At 36.8% G+C, this 26,759-nt stretch overlaps 1 protein-coding gene across 2 annotated transcripts in view; it reads left to right on the top strand.

Annotated features, from left to right (window-relative positions):
- The window catches only part of QSER1 (glutamine and serine rich 1), a 107,451-nt gene that overhangs the window by 40,905 nt on the left and 39,787 nt on the right, over nt 1-26,759 (top strand). For both annotated transcript variants that reach the window (XM_058305596.1, XM_058305595.1), the window contains exons 2-4: nt 16,855-16,964; nt 17,355-17,516; nt 21,179-24,880. In XM_058305596.1, coding sequence (XP_058161579.1) covers nt 16,855-16,964; nt 17,355-17,516; nt 21,179-24,880 — 3,974 coding nt within the window. The remainder of the gene's footprint in view (nt 1-16,854; nt 16,965-17,354; nt 17,517-21,178; nt 24,881-26,759) is intronic.

Below are 26,759 nucleotides of genomic sequence, written 5' to 3'. Positions count from 1 at the left end.
TCTGAACTATCAATTCAGTTCCATTGTTTGATGTGTCTGTCTTTATGCCAATACCATGCTGTTTTTTACCACTGCAGCTAAGTAGTATGATTTAAAATCTGGAAGTGAGAGCCTTCAAATTTCACTTTTCTTTTTAAGATGTTTCTGGATATTTGGGACCTCTTACCATTCTAGATAAGTTTGATAATCTTGTTTTCCATTTGTTGAAAAAATGCTGGTGGAATTTTTATTGGGATTGCATTGACTTTGTATATCAATTTATGTATAATTGACATCTTAATGATATTTAGTCTTACAATCCATGAACACAAAATGTTCTTCCTATTATTTACATCTTTTTAAATTTCTTTTAGCAGTGCATTATAGTTTTCAGAATACAAGTGCTTTACATCCTTGGTTAAGTTTACTCCTAAATATTTGATTCTTTTAGTTGCTAGTATAAATAGAATTTTTTTCCTGACTTCCTCCTCAGATTACACATTACAATTGTATAGAAACACCACTGATTTTTGCATATTGATCTTGTATCCTACACTCTACTGGAATCGTTTATTAGCTCTAACAGTTTTGTTGTAGATTTTTGGGGTTTTCTAGATATAAGATCATATCTTCTGCGCATAGTGAAAGTTTTACTTCTTCTTTTCCAATTTGGATGCCTTTTATTTCTTTTCCTTGCTTGATTGCTCTAGCTAGAACCTCTAGCACTATACTGAACAACAGTGGCGACAATGGGCATCCTTGTCTTGTCCCTGATCTCAACGGAAAAGCTTTGTCTTTAACCATTGAGTACAAGGCTAACTGTGGGTTTTTCATATATGGACTTTATCATGTTGAGAAAGTTTCCTCCAGTTCCTATCTTTTATTTTTATCAAGAAAGGATGCTGTATTTTGTCAAATGCCTTTTCTGTGTCAATCCATAAGATCATATGGTTTTTCTTCTTTATTTATTAATGTGGTATATTATGTTGATTTGATTGATTTTCTTGTGTTGAACCACCCTTGCATGCCTGGTATAAAATGTACTTGATCATGATGAATAATTCTTTTAATGTGTTGTTGGATTCCATTAGCAAGTATTCTGTTGAGGATATTTGCATCTGTATACATTAGAGAAGTGGGTCTTTAAGTTTCTTTTTTCATTTTATCTTTATCTGGCTTTGGTATTAGAGTGATATTGGCTTCATAGAATGAGTTTGGTAGCGTTCCTTCTTGTTCAGTTTTTTGGAAGAGCTTGAGTAAGATTGGTATTAAATCTTCTTTTAATGCTTGGTAAAACTCACCTGTGAAACCATCTAGTCCTGGCCTCTTCATTTTGGGGAGCTGTTTCATGACTTTGTCAATCTCTTTACATGTAATTAATTTGTTGAGGTCTTCTATTTCTTCTGGGGCCAGTGTAGGTTGTTTGTATGTTCCTAGGAATTTTTCCATTTCCTCTACATTGTCTAGTTTTTTGGCATAAAGATGTTTGCGGTATCCTCTTATGATCTCTCTTGTTTCTGTGGAGTCAATAGTAATGTTCCTGTTTTCATTGTGTAGATCATTTATTTGCATTTTCTCTCTTTTTTTTCTTAGTCTAACTAAGGGTTTGTCAATTTTTTTAAGTCTTCTCAAAGAACCAACTTTTGGGTTTGTTAATTCTATTGTTTTTTATTGTTGTTCTCAATTTCATTTATTTCTGCTCTGATCTTTATTACATTCCTTCTTCTAGCTTTGGGATTAGTTTGCTCTTCTTTTTCTGGTTCTTCCAGCTGTGTAGTTAGGTCATTGATTTTAGTTCTTTCTTCTTTTTTATTGTAAGCATTGAGGGCTATAAATTTTCCTCTCAACACTGCCTTTGCTGCATCCCATAAGTTCTGATATGTTGTGTTTCGTTGTCATTTGTCACAAGATATTTCTTGATTTCTCTTGAAATTACTTCTTTGACCCAACGATTATGTAAGAGTATATTGTTTAATCACCATACATATGTGAATTTTCCCTTTTTCTGCTTTTTGTTGATTTCCAACTTTATTCCATTATGATCTGAGGAAGTTCTTTGTATAATTTTGATTTTATTAAATTTATTGAGATCTGTTTTGTGACCCAGCATATGGTCTATCCTGGAGAAAGATGCATGAGCACTTGAAAAGAATTTATATCCTGCTGTTTTGGGGTACAGTGTTCTATATATGTCTATTAGGTTTAGTCCCATTTATCATAGTAGTCAAGCTCTCTGTTCTATCCAGTACTGAGAGTCTAGAAATGATGACTGTATCAGTAACAGTAACTAAAAGTGTCAAAAAAGTGGTGAAAATAAAATGACAGTTAAAACCCAAGATCACCTTAGACCCAAGGATACCAACTGATTCAAAGTAAAGGGTTGGAAAAAGATAACCCAGGCATGCAGTAACCCAAAAAAAGCTGAGGTAGCTATACTTACATCAGATGACAGACTTTAAAAGCAAAACTGCTATTAGAGCCAAGGAAGAATATTACATATTAATAAAAGGGATGATTCACTTGGAAGAAATAACAGTCATAAATGTATATGCATCTAACCAGGACGCCCCACAATACATGAGGCAAACACTGACAAAACTGAGGGGAGAAACAGACATCTCTATAATAATAGTTGGAGACTTCAGTGTACCACTGGATAGAACATCTGGTGTTTTCTTATCTGTCTTGCTAGATGTGTTTATTCTGGGTACCGTTTCTCCTTTTAGTTTAGGGCTTTTTTATCTTTTATCCCTTACTTGTTGTGTAGTAAGAGTCAAGGATGTAGTTGGTGCTGTAAGCTATGGAGGCTGAAGCTGCCCACAATGGCCCCGGAAGTGATGAACTTCTCCCACCTTTCTCCTCTGTCAGGCTGGACTACACCATTTTTAAGGGCTGCATGATAGCCCCTTGTATGGATATAAAATATGTGTAACTAGTCTCCATTGTTAGATGTCAAAGTTGTCCACTCTTGATTGCTATTGTAAACAATGTTGTTGTTATAAACATTTTAGTGTACATTTTTACAAGTAGTTTTGATTGTTTCCTTAGAAGAAGTTGGGCACAGGAATATTTAAAGCCATGGTGAAAAATGTGGTTGAAATTGTTCAAGTGAATCCTTGCCCATTGCACCCAGTGTCAATACAGTGACCCAGGATTTTGAGGAAATAAAGAGTTTATTGTTTATTAGCAAGGGCTAACTAACAGAGACTGGAGGACAGTAGTTTTCTCATATTAGTCTTCCCAAGCTGAAAGCTGTGCTAATTTTTATGAGTTTTTGTGGGGGCTGGTTTAATAAAATGAGGTAGATGGAGTGAGGTTACACTGGATAGGAAGTGGGCCGAAGCTGAGCACGCGCTGTTTCAAAACATGCTTGCCAATAGATCGTATGTAAGAAAATGGCTGTGCAATTGTGGCTGTGGATGTGAGTTTTACTATTATAATGAAGCAAAGGTAGACCTTAGGTCAAGCTTCTTTTAACTGTGCATGTCCTAGTGCCCAGAACCAGTTTATTCTAGTTCTAAAGTGAGACAGAAACAGGATTTAACCTGTATCTTAGGGTTAGATCATCTAATAGTCTCATTAGTATGCAAAAGGTGGGAAAATTTCCTATTAATATATATAAAGGGTTAGAGTTTTTAAAGTAAATAAATGCTAACTTTAATAAATCAGTAGGAAATGTTACTACTTATCAAGGATTAGTGAAGAAGCAACTACAAAATCACGTAGGGATAGGGAGAGAAGTGAGAGTTCCCAGGGAAAAGGCATTGGAAATACCAACTTTATAAGTTGGTGGTGTATTACCTTTACCCAACTATGTAAGTTGTAGAGGGTAAAGGAGGAAGAAATGCAGAAGAGAGACAGAATGAGGAGCACAAGAAGATCTAATTCCAGAGAAGCCCAGACAAGAGATTGTTTCCTGGAAATGTGATCTTGGTCACCTAGTCAAAAGTTGCAGAATAACGGAGGATGCAGAAGCCAAATCTGAAGAGGGTGGGAGGAGATTTGAGGAGTAACTGGGAAGAGAGGAAGCAGAGACCGAGTGGTTGTAAAGAAGAAAAGGGTGGGGAGGGGGGAGTTAGGGTAGTAGGAGAATGGTGTAGGGTTAAAGGTGTTATTTTTAAAAAGATAGGAAATAGTGATAGAAATGATTCAGTAGCGAAGACTGATATGATAGAGGAGCAATTCCTGAAGGAGGGTGTTTGCCTGTCACAAATACCACACAATGCTTTGACTTAAACAGTAGGAATTTAGTGACTTACTGTTTTGAGTCTAGACATACAAAATCTAAGTATTGGCAAGGTTTGAATTCTTCATGAAGCCTGGCATTCTGGTGCTCCCTTGATTGCAATCCTTGGCATTCCTTGGTTTTCCCATCTTATGGGGATGTACTCTTATTTCTTTTCCAGGTTCTGGTAACTTCTTGCTTCTGACTGTTCCCAGCAGCTTTCTGTTTATAAAGTCTCCAGTAATCCAGATTAAGGCCCACCCTCATTCAGTGGAGCCACATCTTAAGTAATATTAACATATTCAAGAAGTCCTATTTACAATGGATTCACACCCACAGGAATGGGAGATAAAATTAAGAACATGTCTAAATTAGGCTATATAACTCAATCTACCACAGAGGGGGAAACCCCTGAGAAAAGGAGCTCTAGAACAAAAGTGGAAGAATCAGATTTGTTACTCGAGCTCAGAGATCTCCTTTGAGCTCCTGTTTACTTGATACTTTGATGTTTCATGGGCATTTAATCTGAAAACCAAGAAGGCCAAAACTAAACTCTTGATTTTTGCCCTCTTGTTTCTAATTCCCACCCCATTCCTACAGTCCTTCCTCATTTCAATAGAAAGTGCCATTGTCTATCCCTTGTCTGAGCTAACCCAACCTCCCACCACCTAATCTATCAATGAGTCTGTCATTCATTCAGCACTTAAGTAACTTATTGCTTGTGTGCAAGTACTGACTTGTTTGCCTGGGATTTAAGCTATTTCATGGAACTTGCTGATTTTAAACTTGGAATGTACTTATTTCTTAAGGATTATGAGCATGAGAATAGGCTACTCAAACAGTAGATGTGTGCGTTATTAATATCTGGATAGAAAACTTAAAAGAGAATGTTGTCAATAGTGTATTCAAAATCATATTTCCTTATATACCATCTTTTTCGCATGAGCTGCCATTTTAGTTGAGGCTTGTCTCCACTTTATCATCTGCTTTAAAAGTTTTTGTTAAATCAAATTAGATTAAATGTCAGGGAAAGAATTTTTCATATTTAGTAAACAAGATAGAGAATGGTAACTGAATAATTTGTTTTTTTAATTTGTTTTTATTTTGAGGAAAAGGTCTTTTTTTAAACATTTAAGTTACAGTAATTAGAAAAAAGATCATTCTCTCCCACTTCCTGCAAAATTCTGACCTGCTTTATCCTCAAGATTGAGTCCATACCCCACTCATGACAGGGGAAAGAGTGGAAGATTAAATTATATGCTAGGCTGGAAATGTGAAAGTTGAGGCCAATGTGATTCTTATATCCCTTAGTGCATTCATTTCTAGGCCTTAGCTCATGTAACGTTTGGACCTTAAAAGGGGATGGCAAGAGTTCTATCACCTATCATGGCTTTGATTTGCAAAAAAGCTATTCTGGGTCCTAGTAGGTCCTATCTTAAATAAATGTGCACATATTCAAGGGGGACTCTATACATTGTTCCAAATAACAGGAATTAGGAACAGTGACCATCTTTTGGGGTAAGGGATTTTTTTTTTTTTAGGATAATTTAAAAAAATAATTTGGCTTTCATTTAAAAAACAATCTCACAAACCAGTGACAATCACATTATTACATGGGCTAATGCCTTCTGAAAACTTATTTTAAAACAATAAAGATATTATATATAGATGAAAAAGAAGTCCCTGTTATTTATTTTTTAAGATTTTTATTATTTCTTTATTTCTCTCCCCTCTCCCTCTCCCCCCACCATTGTCTGCTCTCTGTGTCCGCTTGCATTCCTGTCAGTGGCACTGGGAATCTGTGTCTTTTTTTGTTGCATCATCTTGCTATGTCACCTCTCCGTGTGTGCGGCGCCACTCCTGTGCAGGCTGCACTTTTTTTCACACAGTGTGACTCTCCTTGTAGGGTGCACTCCTTGCGCGTGGGCCTCTCCTACGCGGGGGACACCCCTGTGTGGCACGCCACTCCTTGTGTGTGTCTGCACTGCGGTGGGCTAGCTCACCACACAGGTCAGGAGGCTCTGGGTTTGAACCCTGGACCTCCTACATGGTAGGTGGAGGCTCTACCAGTTGAGCCAAATCTGCATCCCAAAAGTCCTATTATTTAAAGATGGGCCAGTCATAGGGGATTTAAGATATTCATGATGAGGCTTATCCATAACCACCTCCAAGCTTGATAATGTTGCACAGCTCATGGGAAATTACCAGTGATTACTAATTAAAGTTAGGTGATGTTTTAATTGCGATCTAATCCACATACCTTAAAACCAACCGTTTTAAAGTGCATAATACAGCAATTTTTAGTATGTTCACGAGGTTGTGCAAGCATCAGCAGTAATTCTAGAACAGTGTCACCATCCCAAAAAAGAACCCTCTACTCTTTAGCAGTCCCTCCCTATTCTTCCCTCTCTTCACCCCTTGGCAGCCATTAGTCTAATTTCTATCAATGGATTTGACTTCTCAGGACATTTCATATAAATCAAACAATATGTTTGGCCTCTTGTGTCAAGCTTCTTTCATTTAGCATAGTAGTTTCAAGGTTCATCCATGTTATAGTTTCTATGAGAACTTCATTCTTTTTAGGGCTGAATAATAATCTATTGTATAGTTATACCATATTTTGTTCATCCATTTTTCAATTGAGGGACATTTGGGTTGTTTCCACTTTTTGGTTATTACGAATAATGCTGCAATGAAGATTCATGTATACATTTTTGTGTGAACACATTTTCCGTTCTCTTGGGAGTGGAATTACTGGTCTGTATTGTAATTCTGTGTTGAATTGTTTTAGGGAGGCACAGGACTGGTTAAATATTGAGTGACTATCATTGCTTTGCTCAAAGCTAATTTTTATCTCACATGTAATCTTTATTCCATTGTGCTTATATATAAGTTGTAAAAAAAAAAACATTTATAAAATTGTTGAGAGCATATTTCTATATTGTTATCTTTGTGATTCTTGGTATAGAACTCTCTTAATTTGGGCTTCAATAATTAAACACTTCGGATGGTGGCCCAAGCAGATCTCTGCCTAATATAAAACTCAGGCAATACATAAAATTTACATTAATAAAAGTCTCATGGTATTCAATTGTTTATTAGAGTGAACTGACCTATTGGGTTAACCTTTCATTTTTCAACCCCCAACCCTTAGCCAGATGTCTGTTGGTCAAGTAGGCACTCAGTTAACATTTGCTTGAAAGGTAACAGAACTCTAATTTAAAAGATGGTTTCTGGGGAGCAAATGTAGCTCAGTGGTTGAGCGCCTCCTTCCCATGTATGAAGTCCTGGATTAAGCTGTCTCCTTTAAAAAGAAAAAGATTTCTTTTCTGAAACTGAACATGCATTTTAATCACTTAAAAGTACCTCCTATTTGCCAGATGCTATTCTGACTGCTTGGGATGTAACAGTGGGCAAAGCAAAGATGCTGCCGTCATAGAGCTTACATTTTATTTTATTTTATTTTATTTTATTTTTAATTAGAGCTTACATTTTAGTGGATTATAAGCAAACTAGTAAATATATTGTTTGAGAAATGTTTATTAGTGCTGTGGAGAAAAATAAAGCAAGCAAAGAGGATTAGGGAATGCGGAAAGAAGAAGGATATTATTTTATGTCAGATGGTCAGGGATGTCTTCAGTGAGGTAAAGTTTGAGCAGATACCTGAGGAGAAATGAGGGAAAGAACCAGCTTTGTTCTTTGTTCAGTTTGAGGGGAGAGGAAAGAGGCCAGTGTACCTGAAGTGAAGTAAAAGAAAGGGGGAAAAGAGTTAAAATCAAAGGTAAGGGGCCAGCAACTATAGCACATAGTTTATTGAGGATCATTGTAATAACTTTGGGTTTTACTTGTGGTGAGATGGAAAGGCATTGGAAAGATTTGAGCAGAGTTTTATGATTTGACTTTACTATTTTTAAGAAGATGACTCGGGCTGTGAATGGAGGGAGGGCAAGAGCAGGCTCTGGGAGGCGAGTTAAAAGGTATTATTATTCCTTGTGTGTTAAAAAAAATAATTGGTAAGTGTTAAGGAGGTTGCATAGCTCCTAGCCATCTTCCTTGTTCCTTGGCATCCATAACCATGAAGGTTGAGCTCTGCAGTTTCAGTGGATATGAGATCTATCCTGGACATGGGAGGTGCTATGCCAGGACCAAGGGGAAGGTTTTCCAGTTTCTTAATGCAAAATGTGAATTGGCGTTCCTTTCCAAGTGGAACCCTTGGCAGATAAACTGGACTGTCCTCTACAGAAAAAAGCATAAAAAGGGACAGTAAGAAGAATTCAAAAAAAGATAACTCACCATGCAGTCAGATTCCAGAGGGCTGTCAGTGGTATATCCCTTGCTGATATTATGGCCAAGAGGAATCAGAAACCCAAAGTTAGAAAGGCTCAGCAAGAACAAGCTATCAGGGCTGCCAAAGAAGCAAAAAAGGCTAAGCAGGCATCTAAAAAGACAGCAATGGCTGTTGCTAAGGCTCCCACAAAAGATTGTGAAGCCTATGAAGGTTTCTGCTTCCCGAGTTGGAGGAAAATGCTAAGTTGGCAAATCAGATTTTTAAATAAAGATTTGGCTGTAACTCAAAAAAAAAAAAAAAAAAGGTTATATAAGTGAATATCCTTGTTCTTAGAAAATGTTCATGCAAGTATTGTGTTCAAGGAATGTGATTTATACAAATTATCTCAAATGTTAGAAAATAGATTAATAGAAGGATGGATAGAAATGGCAAATATAGCAGAATGTTAAAACTTGTTGCGTCTGGATATTTGGGTGGGGTTATGTTGAAATTCTCTGTATGGGTTTTGTATATTTGCAACTGTCCTATATTTTTAAATTATTTGAAGATAAAAAGTAAAAAAAGGGAAACGGACTTTGGCCCAGTGGTTAGGGCGTCCATCTACCACATGGGAGGCCCGCGGTTCAAGCCCCGGGCCTCCTTGACCCGTGTGGAGCTGGCCCATGCACAGTGCTGATGTGCACAAGGAGTGCCGTGCCACGCAGGGGTGTCCCCCGCATAGGGGAGCCCCACGCGCAAGGAGTGCACCCATAAGGAGAGCCGCCCAGCGCAAAGGAGGGAGCAGCCTGCTGAGGAATGGCGCCGCTCACACTTCCCGTGCCGCTGACGACAACAGAAGCGGACAAAGAAACAAAACGCAGCAAAAAGACACAGAAAACAGACAACCGGGGGAGGGGAGGGGAATTAAATAAATAAAAAATAAATCTTTTTTTAAAAAAAAAAAGGTAAAAAAAAAAACCCAAAACCCACAAACTCAAAAGAAATTACGGAGTTAGCGTAGTTTTATAAAAAGCAAGCAGAGAAGTTTGTGGGCTAAAACATGATATTTTTAAATTATCTTGATAATTATTCTCTTGAAGTTTTTTTGTTCAGAGTTTTTTTAAAAAGACATATTTTTATTAACAGTTTTAGATTTATAGAGCAATTTAGAAGATCAGTACAGAGAGTTCCCAATACCCAGTTTCCTGTATGTTAGAATGGTATGTTATAATTATATGTTAGAATGCTATAATGTTATAATTAAGGAACTAATATTGATTTTTAAAAAAGATTATTTATTTATTTATTTATTTATTTCTCTCCCCTTCCTCCCCACCCCAGTTGTCTGTTCTCTGTGTCTATTTGCTGCGTGTTCTTCTTTGTCCGCTTCTGTTATTGTCAGTGGCACAGGAATCTGTGTCTCTTTTTGTTGCGTCATCTTGTTGTGTCAGCTCTCTGTGTGTGCAGCGCCATTCCTGGGCAGGCTGCATTTTCTTTCGCGCTGGGCGGCTCTCCTTATAGGGTGCACTCCTTGCGCAAGGGACTCCCCTATGCGGGGACACCCCTGCGTGGCACAGCACTCCTTGCACGCATCAGCATTGCGCGTGGACCAGCTGCACACGGGTCCAGGAGGCCCGGGGTTTGAACTGGGGACCTCCCATGTGGTAGACGGACTCCCTAACCACTGGGCCAAGTCTGCTTCCCAATATATTATTATTAATTAAAGTCCATAGTTTATTCAGATTTCCTTAGTTTTTACCTAATGTGTTTTTCTCTATATATAACCACATTATATTTTGTTGTCATGTCTCCTTAGGCTACACTAGCCTACGTCACTTTTTCAGGCTTTCCTTGTTTTTGAGGAATACTGGTATGTATTACATAGGCTGTCCATTTATTGGGATTTGTCTGATGTTTTTCTCATAATTAGGCTTGGGTTATACATTTTTGGTAGGGAGATCACAGAGATAAAGTGCCATTTTTTTCTCATCATATCAGGGGCATGTATTGTCAACATGCTTTGTCATTGTTGATATTAGTTTGATCACCTGACTGTTATTGTGTTTGTCAGGTTTCTACATTGTGAAGTTACTCTTTATCCCATTTTTGATACTATACTCTTTGGAAGGAAGTCACTATGTTCAGCCCACACTTAAAGAAAGGGGATGTTTTATCCTTCCCTGTGAATATGGAGTATCTGCATAAATTATTTGCAATTCTTCTGGAAGGGAGATTTGTCTCCCTCATTTATTTGTTCAATTATTAATTTATGTCAGTATAGATTCATGGATATTTATTTGATACTTTGGGTTACAAACCAATACTGCTTTATTTTGTCGTCTAAATTGTTCCAGCTTTGGCCACTGAGAACTCTTTCAGGTGCTCCTATGTCTCTTTAACATCCTCTCATTGAGGGAGATAGTTTTACTTTGATTTGTTTCAAGTACTTCCTTACTTTCTGGTCTACAGGATGCTTCAGGCTTATCTTATATATATTCCTGGATCCAGTCCTACCTAGAATCAGCCATTTCTCCAAAGAGCCCTGCCTGGTTCCTGCTTTTGGAAAAACTTACTAGAAACTAAGGTCATGCAGCTAGGCATGATCATAGCTACTGGGCTGTCATTGCTTCTAGGCTCTATAATCTGACAGAGCTAGGAAATACATTTGTGTAGATTGTTTTAATATAGAGAACGATTACTCTGATAACTGGAAAAGCAGATCAAATGGTAGAAGTATTTTGAAAATATTATTTGGCATTTGATTTTTATAAGATTTTAAATTATAGTTAAATTAAAACAAGTAGCAAAAGATGAAGTTGGACCCCTATCTCACATTATGGCAGTTCGAGATTATTTTATGAATCCCAAAAAGGGAGATTATCTTTGTAAACTAATCTATTTCTCTGGGTGTGATACTGTTTGATTGTATTAAATTCAATTAAAGCACCTTTGATTAGATTACTTGGTAAGATTGCCCCTAGGATGGTTATAATAAAAAGTATAGGCAATAACAAGTGTTGAAGAGGATGTGGAGAATTTGGTACTCTCCTATATTGCTGGTGGGAATGTAAATTATTCAGACATTATTGGAAAACAGTTTGGGTGTTCCTCAAAATGTTAAATATGGAATTATATGACCCAGAAATTCCACTCCTGGGTATATTCCCAAGGGAAATGAAAACTTACATTTTTATAAAAACTTGTATGTACATGCTTATTGCAGCTTTATTTTTAATAGCCCAAAACTGGGGGAAATGTCCTTCAGTTGGGTGAGTGGAGTAGAAGAGAAAAACTGACAGTAAATTAATATAATGGAATACTGCTCAGCAATAAAAAGGAACAAACTACTGATGTAAATAACAACATGAATGAATCTCAGAAGTCATTAAGCGAAGCGAGAGAAGCCAAAGCCAAGCACAAAAGGCTATATGCTGTATAATTATTTATACAGCATTTTGGAAAAGGCAAAACTATAGGAACAGAGGAGTTGTTTCTTGGGTCATAGGGATGATAGGAGGAGTTTACTTACAAAGGAGCGGAATCTGGTGGTGATGAAACTTTTTTCCTACCTTGGTTTTGATGGTGTTTATGTGTTTGTCAAAACTCTCTAAAATGTACACTAGAAAGGATGAATTTTAACTGTGTACAAATTATATCTTAATTTTGTCTAAATAATGTGAACCTTGACTCTTACCTCACACCAATACAAAAATTGTGCCAAATTATTTATAGACCTGACTCTTAAAAAAATATATTGGTAATTCAGATTTGATCAAAATTTAAATCTTTTTAATGAAAGACACTATTGGGGAGGCAGATGTGGTCCAAGTGATTGGTCTTCCGTTTACCATATGGCAGGTCCAGGGTTTGATTCCTGGGGCTTCCTGGTGAAGGCATGTGGCGAGCTGGCCTGAGTAGAGTGCTGGCCCGCATGGCAAGCTGACTCAAGTGGAGAGCTGGCACAGCAAGATGATGCAACAAAGAGAGACACAGAGGAGAGACAATAAGAGACACAGCAGACCAGGGAGCTGAGGTGGCACAAGAGATTGAGCACCTCTCTCCCACTCTGGAAGGTCCCAGTATATGTTCCCAGTGCTGCCTAAAGAGAAGACAAGTAGACACAGAAGAACGCATAGCAAATGGACACAGAGAGCAGACAGTGGGGGGTGGGGAGAGATAAAGAAACAAATAAATCCTTAAAGAAAGAAAAAGAAAGACACTATTAAGAAAATGAAAAGGCAAGCCACCAGACTGGGAGAAAATACTTGCTATACATATATCTGACAAAGAATGTGGTTCTAGAATATATGAAGAACTCTTGCAATTTAGTAAGCTGGTGAACAACCTAAGACTTGTTTTTTGTTTGTTCATTTGTTTTTTAAGGGCAAGAATTTAAACAAACTTCACAAGGTAAGCTAAAAGAATAGCCTGTAAGCTTATGAAAACACTATTCATCATTTGTTATCAGGAAAATGCAAATTAAATCACCATGAGATACTACTATACCCACATAGAATGGCTAAAATTAAGAAGACTAAAAAGATATATTGGCAAGACTGTAAAGCAACTGGAATGTTGATACTTTGCTGATACATTGATGTTGATACATGCAGGGTAAAACGGTCTCACCTAGCAATTCCACTTCAAGATAATTAATTTAGAGAAATGAAAATATATATCCATAAAAGACTTGTATATAAAGTTCATAGAAGGATTATTCATAGTAGTGCTAACTGGAAATGTAGTCCTAACTAAAATGTTATCAGTAGGTGAATGGATAAACGTGATGGAGTTTTCATATAATTCAATGAACAGGTATGAACTACTCATAGATACAACAACATGGATGTATCTCAAAAATATGCTGAATGAAAGAAACCAGACTATATTAGTCAGCCAAAGGGGAGCTGATGCAAAATACCAGAATATTGTTGGCCTTTTTTTTTTTTTAAGTTTATTTATTTCTCTCCCCTTACCCCCCCACCCCGGTTGTCTGTTCTTTTTGTCTATTTGCTGCGTCTTCTTTGTCCGCTTCTATTGTCAGCGGCATGGGAATCTGTGTTTCTTTTTGTTGCGTCATCTTGTTGTGTCAGCTCTCTGTGTGTGCGGCGCCATTCCTGGGCAGGCGGCACTTTCTTTCGCGCTGGGCAGCTCTCCTTACGGGGCGCACTCCTTGCACGTGGGGCTCCCCTGTGCGGGGGACACCCCTGCGTGGCAGGGCACTCCTTGCACACATCAGCACTGCGCATGGGCCAGCTGCACACGGGTCAAGGAGGCCCGGGGTTTGAACCGCGGACCTCCCATGTGGTAGACGGACGCCCTAACCACTGGACCAAGTCCGCCTCCCTCTATTGGCTTTTATAAAGCGTATTTATTTGGGGTAGAAGCTTACAGATACCAGGCCATAAAGCATAAGTTACTTCCCTCACCAAAGTTTGTTGCCACATGTTGGGAGCAAGATGGCTGCTGTCATCTGCAAAGATTCTGTACTTCCTGGGGCTCATTTCTCTTCCAGCTCAGCTGCCCTGCTTTTACCACAAGGCCAGCCATTGACTATCAGGCGAACGGCTCATCTCTTCCCGAGGCCTCAGCCTGTGTTTAACGGAGGTGTCTCTCCTTCCTCATGTATCTGCTTCCCTGTGTTTACTTCCCAGGCTCCAGGATCAAAGCTCCAACTTCCTTTCTCTGTGGTGCAGTCCTTACTGATATGGCCCAGTCTAAGCCTTAAAGTGAAACCTCTGAATCCAATATACTGTAATATGCCCAGAGGAACAGAACAATTTACAAGCATAATCCAATATCTATTTTTGGAATTCAAAAATAATACCAAACACAAAAGAGTACATGCTGTATGATTCCATTTATATATAATTCTGGAATATGCAATCCTAAATTGTAGTGACAGCAGGCTTATCTGTTGTTGCCTGTGTTTGGGAATGAGGTAAAGAAGGGTATTGACTACAGTAGGCACAATGGAACTTTTTGTGGTGATGGATGTGTTCTACATTTTGATTGGATTACTTATTGAATTTAAAATGGGTGCTGTTTATTTCATGTACTTTAAACCTTAATAAAATTTTTTTTAAGTTAAAAGGATTTTTAAAAATATATTCTAAAATTGAATCCTTAAAATGGAAACAAAATCTAATTCCTATATCTAATAACATAACCATGCAAAGAATCATTTAAGTAGCTTTTAAATGAGTTCTCTTAACTATACAACATTAGTGGGATGTATTTTGGGGACAAAAAGCACTGTGAAGAAATCATGAACTTAGGTTTGCTTTTTGGTAAAGATGGTGTTATAATATTTTCAGATAGAGCTACTGAGTAAATATATTATTGTTGGGAACAAGGATTCTGATTGTGGGAAAGGAAATAGACATGTGGAAAGGGCAAAGGTGAAGAAGAATATATTAGATTTGAATTAGAATTGTCAGTATGAACACATGATTTATAAAAGGTGCATATTTCCATGCTATGTCTACAAAAAGAGACTAGAAGCAAAGACATTCTAGGCATTGAGCACAACTCACATGGAGATCTTGGTACCCAAATTCTATTACTCATGAAAAAGGAAGGTTCCTTCTAGAAATAACTGATTTGAGGTCCAGGACAGGGAAAATAATAAGATGAGGCTGAAATATCTTCTGTAAGGTTGTGTTTAAGCACCAAGAAGGTCATGTCAAAAGGACACAGGATAGAAGGGAAACATTGAACATCAAAAAAGAATGATAGTAATGGATTATAACACACTGAATAAAGAAAATTTAGGAATCTACAGTGATACAGCTTTTAAAAGTATAATATATTTACTTTTTAAATAGTATATATAAATATATATGTGAGAGGGGAGCTGGTATACCTCAGTGGTTGAGCACCTGCTTCCTATGTATGAGATCCTGGGTTCAATCCACGGTACCTCCTAAAACAAAACTATATATATATATATATATGAATGAGAGAAAAGGGGGGGAAAAGAAGTTAAGCCCCTGACCCTTTTTTTACAGAGGAATGCTAACTAATAAATATTGAATGACATAATTAGAAAACCACCATTTCTATCCTCATAGTGTAATAATTGAATTCATTTGGGATCATCAGTGGATGATAGCTAAAACTATTAGCTCTTGGGAACAAGATTTTTTAAACTGTCTTGCATACTGATTTAAAGGAGAAAAAAAATAAGTACATGGAAAGATCTGGTAGACAGCACCTTAATCACTTCAAGGTTAGCATCACCAACGATGAGACACTAAGTGTCTCTTCACATGATGCAATACAATGTACATAACATCAGTTACATACTTCTCATGAGGTAACAATCAGACAAATCCAGAATTTGATATATCCTACAAGACAACTGACCTGGATTCCTCAAAAAAAAAGTGAATGTCATAAAATTGAAACGAAAGGGATCCTGGGATTGAGGGCAAGTGGAAGCATCAATCTAAATGTAAAGAAACATAACCAAATGCAATTCTTGAATTGGAATATGAACTGTATATTACAAGTTACTGAATTAATGTTAAATATCTTCAAGTCTAATAATGATATTTGGTAATACAGGAGAAGGTTTGTATTCCTAGGAGATATAGCTGAAGTTTAAGGGATGCAGTGTCATGATGTCTACAAGTTATTTTCAAATAGTTTAGCAAAAAAAGTTAAGTGTGTGTTGTGTACAGAAAAAGAGATAAAAGAAATGTGACAAAATGTTAACAATTGTTGAATCTTAAGTGATGGTTATTTGAGTGTTGATTGTCCTGTTCTTTTAGGTGTTTTTTTGTGTGTGTGAGTTTAACATTTTTCAAAATAAAAATCAAGGAGAAAAACAGTCTTGTTCTGAGTTACTCAGAATGTTTGAGCTTGAAATTATGTTAGGTATTTATTGGGGAAGAGTGTTAATTATTAATTTATTTGAATTAAAATTATCTGATATTCTGTAGGATGTAAAAATTAAAAAGGACCATAAAGATTATTTTATCTAGACTTTTTTGTACAGATGAAGAAAGTAGTCTCACAGTGATTAAGTCACTCTGTAAGCTAGGAATAGAACCTGAACAATGAATTCACCTCTCCTATTTTCCAGGATATTGCTCTTTCCACTGTACCATGTTACCTCTTCTAGTAAAAGGATTCTGTTTGCCTTAAAGTTGAATTAAGGAAAATATTGTGTATCATTTTTCTTCCTAGAATATCTTTAATATATTTTTCCCATTGTGACAGTATTGTCAGACCATGTTTGATATACTAATCTACAGTTCAGGAATTTGTTCAAAGATTTTTGTCACTTTGATAGTTACTCTCTTAGAAACTTTTGGATCTGCCTATATGGTTTAGGTATATGTTTTTGGTCACTTTTTTTTTTTTTAATATCCTTTAGTCTAAGCTATGAAGAAGGACATCCCTCACACTCTGAAGCAGATCTTCAGAGACAGACTTTTGCAGCCTCACATCACCTTCCTGGATATGCTGCTACACTTCAACCAATTGGTAACATTTCTCTTGTAAAATATACCATGAATCTGTGTACATTTAGTGAATAGTTAGAAAAATCCATTTTCATGTGTTGGATCATGAATGTATGTAAGACAGAGCCATGCTATGAGAAATGTTAAAATGAAAATAAGATTAAAAGCTTTGTCTTTCATTGAGAGGAAATATCTAACTTTTAATAGGGTGTAGATCTTTTTCATGTAGAATGTGCTTGGACAAGTTAATATTTGTTAGCTCTTTCAAAATAAAATGCTAATGATGTCTAAACTAAGGTTGTAAAATTTTTGGCCTCAATTTTCAGAATTTCCTCTTTAAAATATGGTTAATAATATAATTTTATATACATGTATATTTTTACTTTGAGGTATATTTTATTTTCAAATGTAGGTCTTTCTGGAATATTTGATACCAGTGTGAACAGTGCTGCCACTAACACTAAAGAATCTTCAGTGGTGAACTTTCTATCTGCTGTTGAACCCCGAACTGTTCAGGCTGCTCCTTCAGGAACTCCTCGTTTACCGCAATTCAGGGCTCCATCATGGCAGACAGGTGATTCTTTGTTTTCAGAATTTTTGAGTCCTATAAAAATACTGACCAAAATAGACTTTTTTATGGTCTTGTCATCATGGTAGTATGACTGAGAGTGATGTTATCTTCCAGTAACCTTTAAAACCTGGAATTTTTCAGTTTTAAGATAGACAAAACTCAAGTAAGTATTTGTTACTGGCAGAAATTTGGTTTTAGCACTCTGGTGAAGACTAACAGGTTAAAATTAAAGAAGGTAGATAATTATTAAAGACATATTCTGATGTAAAGTTTTATGTCTGGCTATTTAAATACTTGCAGGTCTACTTGAGGAGCGAATATTAAATGTCATTTATTTTAGTCACTTAAGGCAGGGCTGGTAGTATAGTAAAAAACAATCTTAACTGATTTCATCATTAGTGTTATATTAAAATATCCTTAATTGAACAGATTTAATCACTAGTTTATTAAAAGCCATTGCAAAAGTTCATATTATTACATTGTACCCATTTTTTTTCCAGCAATAATTACAAGGTCTTTAGGCCCTTTTCTACTAATTTATTATTATTTCACTTTTCAGCTGTTTCCTCTCATGATTTTTTGTAGAGTGACAGGAAGGTTAGTTTTGTTGTTTTTTAGGGTTTAATTTTAAAACCAAAGGCTGGGAAATGTCATATTTCAAAAGGTATTTTAAGAAATAGTCATAGGAAATACTTTATCATTCTGGTGTAAATTCCATTGATAGAGTTTCTCAGCATGCCTTAGCAAAGTTTTCTAAGGGGCTAATTCATATTTTAGTGTGAACTAAAACATAAACCCAATAGCTTAATTTTTTGTTTCTTGAAATAATTTTACATTTTGCATAGTTAGACTTTCTGTTAATCAATATTTTAGTGCTAAAACCTGATACTAAGAATTAAAACATGTTTAGAATAAAGGAAAATCTGTTATTTTATTATGTATATGTTTAAAGAGGAGAGGAAAGCTTTTAATTCACATGTAAGTGAGCCAACACTTTCTGTAAAGTGTTTTTTTCTTATGCAATTTGGGTTTTTTTGTTTTTTGTTTCTTAGGTTTCAATTTAAAAACATTCACTTTTCCAATTTGTATCTGTCCCCATAGTTGAATTCAGAAAGGGCTTTGAATATGAAGTTAGTAAGATGAAAGGGTTGTGGGGTGTTGTTGTTTTTTTTGCCTCACCCCCTACTCCCCAGATTTTACTGTTACATACCCACTTAAAAGAAAGATTAATGGATTTTAAGTGCATTAAACTGGATCTAAACTAATGTACTGTGAATGGCAAATAAAAATGAAACCGGGATAAGAACATACACACAAATATGCTATTAGTTGGAAGAGGGTATTAGTACTGGGAGCATTTTCAGTTGGACTGTCTGAAATTACAATATGGCATTACCTGCATTTCAGAATCTATTTTGCTAGCATACTTTGATGAATGTATGGCCCTAGAACTCCCTTCTACAGTGATCTAATAAACCATGCAGAAGTAAGTCAAGTGAGAACGACCTTTCATCTTTCTTGTATCTACAAGAATTTTGAGTGATATAAGCACCTTACCCACTATTTTAGGCACATATATTCTCTGGCCTTCATAACTACCTCTTCCACATTCTAGGCATAACTGTGAGGATGTCAGTTACCACTGTAATTACAACTGGTTCTTTCATACGATTATGATACCAGTTCTTACTTTAGAATAAATATTATAACATAACCAGTTATAATTTTTTTAAAAGATTTTTTATTTATCCCCCCCCCCATTATTTCATGCTCACTGTCTGCTCTCTATATCTATTTGCTGTGTGCTCTCTGTGTCTGCTTATCTTCTCTTTAGGAGGCATGGGGAACCAAATCTGGGTCTTCCCATGTGAGAGAGAGGGACTCAATTGTTTGAGCAACCTCAGCTTCCTACTTTTGTTGTGTCTTTCATTGTCTTTTCTCTTTGTGTCTCCTTGTTACATCATCTTGTTGCATCAGCTTGCCATTCCTGCCCATCTCGCCAGCTGGCTGTTTTGCTCATCTTCTCCAGGAAGCACCAGGAACCGAACCCAGGACCTCCCATGTGGTAGGCGGAAGCTCAGTTGCTTGAGCCACATCCACTTCCCTGAATTGGTTATAACTTTAAATTTAGTTAACTTTTACCTTTTATTGCTGTCTACTTTTTATATTGCTTCCACCCCCTAAACACACAACAAAGGAGATATTGTTGAAATAAAAAATGCATTGGAGGGGAGTGGATGTGACTCGAGTGGTTGAGTGCCTGCTTCCACATGGAAGGTCCTGGGTTCAGTCAGGAAAAACTGAACTCAGAGGAGCTGATGTGCTCAGTGGTTGAGCCCCAGCTTCCGACATTGGAGGTCCTAGGTTCAATCCTGGCCTTGGTACCTGAAAAAAAAAAAGCAGTATAATAAGTGGTTTGAAGTTTCATGAATACCACTAAACAGCCCTGTGATCTTGGGCAAGTCATATCACTTCTCTGGGCTCCAGTTTCCTCTTAGCTGTAGCAAGGGTGTTGAACTAGATGATCTCAAAATCTATTCCAGTTCCTGTATTATTTTAAGGTTAATTCCAATTTTACTCATTCCTTCCTTTGCAAGTAGGTATTTTATATCTCTGTAGTAGCATAGTACTTTTTTTGACATTTCATTGAAAGAAGTGAAAATGTTTTTCAGTCATAGTCTTCCCCTCCCCTCACTCTCCAAAATGAAAATCACTTTTCATTGTTTTGATGGACACTTTTTAAAATAATACGAAGTTATATAAAATGGATAGGATAGTTCCTAACTGCAGTCCTATTTTTTAGAGAGTAGTAGGAGTTTATTATTTATTTTTCTTGGATATCTTTCAGTATCAAAATGTATAGTCAGTGTTTATGGCAACTATTATTAGGATATACCATAATTACTTACACTATCCCATTGATGGAAATTTAGGTTATTTCCACTTATTATTATTAAAAACAGTAACTATGATGAATATTTTCTACAAAAAATATCTTTGTGACCACTTCTTTCCATAGGATAAATTTCTGGAAGTAGAACTTTTGGATCACAAGGTCATATGCATTTTTACTTTTATTATATATTGCTAGAATTCTGTCTTGAAATGTTAAGAATCTTTTCTTGGCAGTACTTTAATATTTTCTGCTTAGCCTTTTGTGGCAAGCATGCATCTATTGTTACTGAGAATTTTTTATAGGAAGTCAAAACTTGAAATGCATAAAATTTTAAAAATGCATACATTTTGATAAAAGAAACTGCAGTGTTTCCCTTAATGTTACTTATCAATTTATCATGTTAAATGTAGGCAATTTAGTATTGATGTTTCAATTTTAATGTTATGTACATTTTAGTTTGTCAGTATTTTGCATTCGTATTGTAGGGTAAATTAACCACTAGAGATTGTATACATTTTACTGGTTTCTTAATTTTCATATGGCCTTAACAACTCCATGTAATAACAATTATAGATGAGAATTTCTGAACCTTTGTAACTTTCTTTTGCTTTAAGAAAGCTAGCTATTGTGAAATTAATTTTCAAAATAAGCATAGCACCAATTTGGCTTTTTTAATAGAGATTTTGATGGGCTAGGGTTATAAGTCACTTATGTATTTAAGTATTTGTGCTTTTGATTTTATGCAGATCTTTATGTTGCCTTTTCATAGGAATGCATTCCTCAGCAGCAACTGAGCTGTTTGTTACTGGACCTTTGTCAACCACTGGAACGCTTCCACCATCTGCCCTCTCTGCTTATCAACATCCCACCACCTTCAGCAATAGAAACTTTGCTACCACCTCACCGTTGGTGCTTCAGGATTCAACTTTTAATACTGCATCAAATGGAATTTTAAATCCCCATGATCCTTTGCTACAAATCAAGACTTCCCAGGGAACTGTTCCCACTGCTTTGGCATTTGAGCGCCTGGGCAGTTCTGCATTAAGTAACAGCATACCACCTCAGTCTTCAACATATCGTTCAGCTCAAGAATCTGCACCCCATCTTTTACAACCTCAATTTAGTTTGTTGCCTTCAGCACTTGGGGGAGCCCAGCAAACTCCTCAAGCCTACAGTTCAACTCTATTTACTAGTTCTACTGCCTCCATTGAAAGAGCTCTTCTTCGAGAATGTAGTGTTATTAAACACCATCAGCGGCCTTCAGGTAGCCAGTCTATTCAGGCACAACTGACTGGTTCACAGCATTCCTTACATAGTTATCTATCAAATGCAAGTGTAGGTAATTTTCAGGAAACAACCAGGCAGTCACCTTTGTCCTGTAGTTCAATTGGAGAGTCTACTCAGGTGAGCAATGGAGGGTTGCAACAGAAGTCCTCCCAGGTCTCAGTGGAACTTGCTCAGTCTTATTCATCTGCAATTCCATCACCAGGTTATCCTCCTTCTACTACAAAAGGAAAAAGCTGTTCTATAAAACAACCACCAAGGTCAACTAAGATCCCCAAACCTCAAAGTATAATTCCTCCTGTGCAAACACTAAGCTATCCCAAACCTTTACATAACCAGAGTTCTGTAATATCAGGCCAAGCACAAATTTATTCTACTGCACAGCTACCAAGCCTCTTATCAGTTAGCCAGTCCCAAAATTATGGTGTAGTACAGCCACATAATGTGCCATCCATTGTTCATTCACAGGTTTATAGGCCCAGTAAGGTTGAAAAGTTGCCATCCTTATATAAAACATTGACTTTTTCTGGGTCATCTCAGACTGTAACTTCTGAAAATCAAATACTTAGTTATTCTTCTAATCAACAACAGGTATTATCTTCAGTTACAAATGAGAATTATCCTGCTCAAACAAAAGATATGTCTTCAGTTAGTCAATCTCAAAGCTACTCATCTGGTCACTCTCAGGATTTATCACCAGTTAGTCAGTCACAGGTTAGTTATGCATCTCAGTCACAAGTTCTATCAGTTGTTAGTCCTTCAGAAAGCTATGCTTCAGGGCAATCCCTAGCATTAACAGCTCCTTCTCTTTCTTATTCTTCTGCCTCTCGGGCTCAGAATTTGCCAGTGTCTAGCCCAACCCAGAATTATATTTCTATGCATCCTTCCCAAAATGCTCAGACTCCAGGGTCATCATCTCCCCACTCCCAAAAGTTTTTGCCTGCTGTCCAGTCACCATCTTTTGCATCCTCTACTCATTGTCAGACATTACAGAATAACATGCCCTCTCCTGATCCAAAGTCCTATTCTGAAAGAAAACTTGACTCAAATATGTATACATCTTCAAAGCAGGAAAATGATTTTCCAATGCAAGAGTTACAGGTATTGCAGCCACAAACATCTCTCGAATCATCATCCCAAAGGCTATCTGATGGGGAAATTAATACTCAAGAATCAGCTTATAAGGTATCAAAGGCAGATGACAGATATTCTCAGAGTGTAATCAGAAGTAATTCCCGTATTGAAGAGCAAGTTGTTGGAATTGTTCTTCAAGGGTCAAAAAAAGAAGAAAGCATGGTTGGTTCAGTGTCACAACTTAACCAACAAATTGGTCAGGTAAATAATGCAGCAACCCTTGATATTAAGAAGACAACTAATTTAATGCAGACCCCACAAGTGAGGTTGAATACTAAAGACCTAAACCAGCAGCATTCTCTTATGCATGAGGTACATGAAGCCAAGATCCAGGAACAGCATGATCAAATAATTAATCCCTCATCTCAAATTCAGATTCCAACTCATTCTTTAGGGCATGGCCATCAGGTGTCTCTTCCTAATACACAGGTCCTTTTAGACTCTGCCTGTGATTTACAAATTCTTCAGCAGTCAATACTGCAGGCGGGTTTAGGACAAGTAAAGGCATCTTTACAAGTACCGCGTGTTCAAAGTCCTCAACAACTAGTACATTCTTTCCTTCAAATGGATGGTCATATTATTCAGAGCAATGGTGAGCATTCTCAGCAGCAGCTCCATCCTCAAAATTCTGAAATTATGAAAATGGACCTCTCTGATTCTTCAAAACCATTACAACAACATCTAACAACGAAGGACCATTTTAGTGAAACAAATCAAAATGATTCAAAGAATCAGTTTGTTTCTCTTGGATCAATATGTTTCCCAGAGGCAATGCTTCTCAGTGATGAAAGAAATATTTTATCAAATGTAGATGATATCTTAGCAGCTACAGCAGCAGCTTGTGGGGTTACATCTTCTGATTTTTCCAAATCAACTTCAAATGAAACCATTCAAGCTATTGGAAATGGTGATGATTCTAAATCCCATTTTCAACAGTCATTAGATACCAGGCATGTGACTTCAGATTTTACCACCATAGCAGCTAATGTAGGAAAGCCACAGAATATAAATGATATTTCCTTAAATGGAAGTCAAATTACTATAAACCTTTCACCAATGCCCACCCTTCAGTCAAGATTGACTCTTGACCAAAAGCATATTGAAACACCTGGTCAAAATATAGCATCCAAAGTAACTTCACCAGTGGTTAGACCAAGTCATGAAGGCCAGGAGCAAAGTTCTGGCCCAGTCAAAAAACACCCTGCTACTAATCATGAATCTGAAGAAGACAGTGAAGTTCCTGTTGATAATACGTTAAATAATAACAGAAACCATGAGTTCATTTCTAGTAGTAGAAGTATCAGTGGAGAGAGTGCTGCATCAGAGAGTGAATTCACCTTGGGGGGTGATGATGGTGGTGTGTCAATGAACCCAGCTCGGAGTGCCCCTGCACTGTTGGCTGTGACCCAACCTGGGGATGCAGTCAATGTCAAGGTTGAAGAAGAAAACCAAGAAATAATGCATTTTAACCTTCAAAAGAAAAAAGCTAAAGGAAAAGGGCAAATTAAAGAGGAAGACAACAATAATCAGAAACAGCTGAAAAGACCTGCCCAAGGCAAACGCCAGAATCCAAGGGGAACAGATATATATTTACCATATACTCCTCCTTCCTCAGAAAGCAGCCATGATAGTTATCAGCATCAAGAAAAAATGAGGCAGAAGATCAAAGAAGTAGAGGAAAAACAGCCAGAAGTCAAGACAGGATTTATTGCCTCTTTCTTAGATTTTCTGAAATCTGGGCCCAAGCAGCAGTTTTCCACCCTTGCTGTACGAATGCCTAATAGGACTAGACGACCAGGGACCCAGATTGTTCGTACACTTTGTCCCCCACCACTTCCAAAGACTTCATCTACAACACCCATGCCTTTAGTGTCTGAAACTGGGGGTAGTAGTCCATCAGAAAAAAATGATAGTGAATCGAAAAACTTGGAACACTTATCTTCATTTTCTTCTGACGAAGAAGATCCTGGAGTATGCAGTCATGATATTTACAAAAACATCTCTACTTCTTTAACTGCTTTGGATACTACTTCTGAGAAAAAGAAGAAGTCAGGTAAAATTATAAAATTTAGATTCATAATTACGATTTTCCACTGTATTTCTAGCTACAGACTGGATTTTTAACTTTCTTAGCTTAAATCAGGTCTGCAAATAAATTTTCAGGGTAAAATGCATGTTAGGGACTTGGTTTTTAAAATGTCCCTTGCCTACAGGAAACTGCTGTGTTTTAGGTTTTGTGGTTGTGGGTTTGTTTCTCTGTTTTGACTTTTTGCCACTTGTAAAGTAACATTCATGATACGCTATCTGGACATCTCTAGTCTGAGACATCTGGGGGTAGCTTGTGGATATGAGGCTTTGTATCAGAAGACCTGTTGTAATAAAGACCTGACATATTTTCTTGACATGATAGTTTTCCCTCAAGATTAATATTTTACTATTAAAGATGGCTATAGTGTGTGCTGCATGCACATTAATGTTAAAATAAAAACTAATTTTGTGCTGACTGCAGACTCTTTGCTCAAATCTTTGGGTATGTACTTCACTTTTCTCTATAGTTCAGGCAACTCTAGAGGAAACATTTTAAGAACTGCTTTATTAAAAAAAAAAAAAAGTCAGGTGAGTACAAAATTTCCTATTTTAAAGGATCATGCTAAAAACGAAATATTTTAACAATAATATAGCTAACGTCTTTGTGCCAGTAATGAGTAGCAGTATTATAAATTGTCATCTCCAATATATAGAAGATGAAACTGAGCGTAAATGAATTGTCCAGATCCACACAGCTAGTAAGTGGCGTGGTTCAGGGCTAGAATCTGAAGCCAAGTCTTTCTGATTCTACAGCCAATATTCCTCCTGAGCTCTTTTCTATAAACAGGGTGCTGCTTTAACAGTTAAACCTTGTTTTATGATATACTTCTCTGCTTCTCTCTGGACCTGACACTGACTTTACTACTACAGTGATGCAAAACAACTGGTATCCCAAAAAATCTATTAGCAGAAATGTCTGGTAATAAATTTTTAAAAGAATTCTCATTTTGTTATATAGGAAAATTAGTATAACAGAAATTCAGTCTTAGATTCAAAGACATTATGTTTGTAGTTTAGGTACCCCCATTCATACTGCTTTGCAAATCGTTATTACATTCTCTCTTACATTCCTAGAACAAACCTTTTGTAATCTCTGCTGTAAAACATAAATCTAAAACTAGTTTCTTCCTGACAATCATTGTTATCTCATTTTTTAGTTAAAATCGTCATCATCAATCCAATCCTACACTTAGATCTTTGAAGTTCTCACTGTTCCATCCCCATTGTCTCCTCTTCTAGGAGAATTTATCATCTCTTACTTGGACCATTGCAACAGACTTCTAATAAGAATCCTTCTTACTAGTCTCATTACTCTAGTCCATCTTCTACATTGTCATCAGATTTATCTATAATTTAAAAAGGAAAGCTGGTTGTTACTTCTCTGCTTCAAACCCCTCTTTGTGCTTCATGGGAAAATTTTTAAATTCCTGAGCATAATATGTAAAATTCTTAAAAATCTGTCCCTTTCCACATTCTACTCTCTTGCTCCATCCACCATCTCCATTTTCCTTCTATGATCATAATTTAATTTCTCATTGTTTCTTTTTTTTTTTTTAAGATTTATTTTTTATTTATTTCTGTCCCACCCCACTCCCCATTGTCTGCTCTCTGTGTCCATTTGCTGTGTATTTTTCTGTGACCGCTTCTATCCTTATCAGTGGCTCCGGGAATCTGTGTTTCTATTTGTTGCGTCCTCTTGTTGTGTCTGCTCTCTCTCTGTGTGGCGCCATTCTTGGGCAGGCTGCACTTTCTTTTGCGCTGGGCGACTCTTCTTTACGGGCGCACTCCTTGTGCGTGGGGCTCCCCTACGCAGGGGACACCCTTGCGTGGCACAGCACTCCTTG

Source organism: Dasypus novemcinctus, chromosome 10, assembly GCF_030445035.2.
Source record: "Dasypus novemcinctus isolate mDasNov1 chromosome 10, mDasNov1.1.hap2, whole genome shotgun sequence".
NCBI classification, from domain to species: domain Eukaryota; kingdom Metazoa; phylum Chordata; class Mammalia; order Cingulata; family Dasypodidae; genus Dasypus; species Dasypus novemcinctus.
The sequence above is the reverse complement of the archived record's forward strand: the minus strand, read 5'-3'. Positions and strand labels throughout refer to the sequence as shown.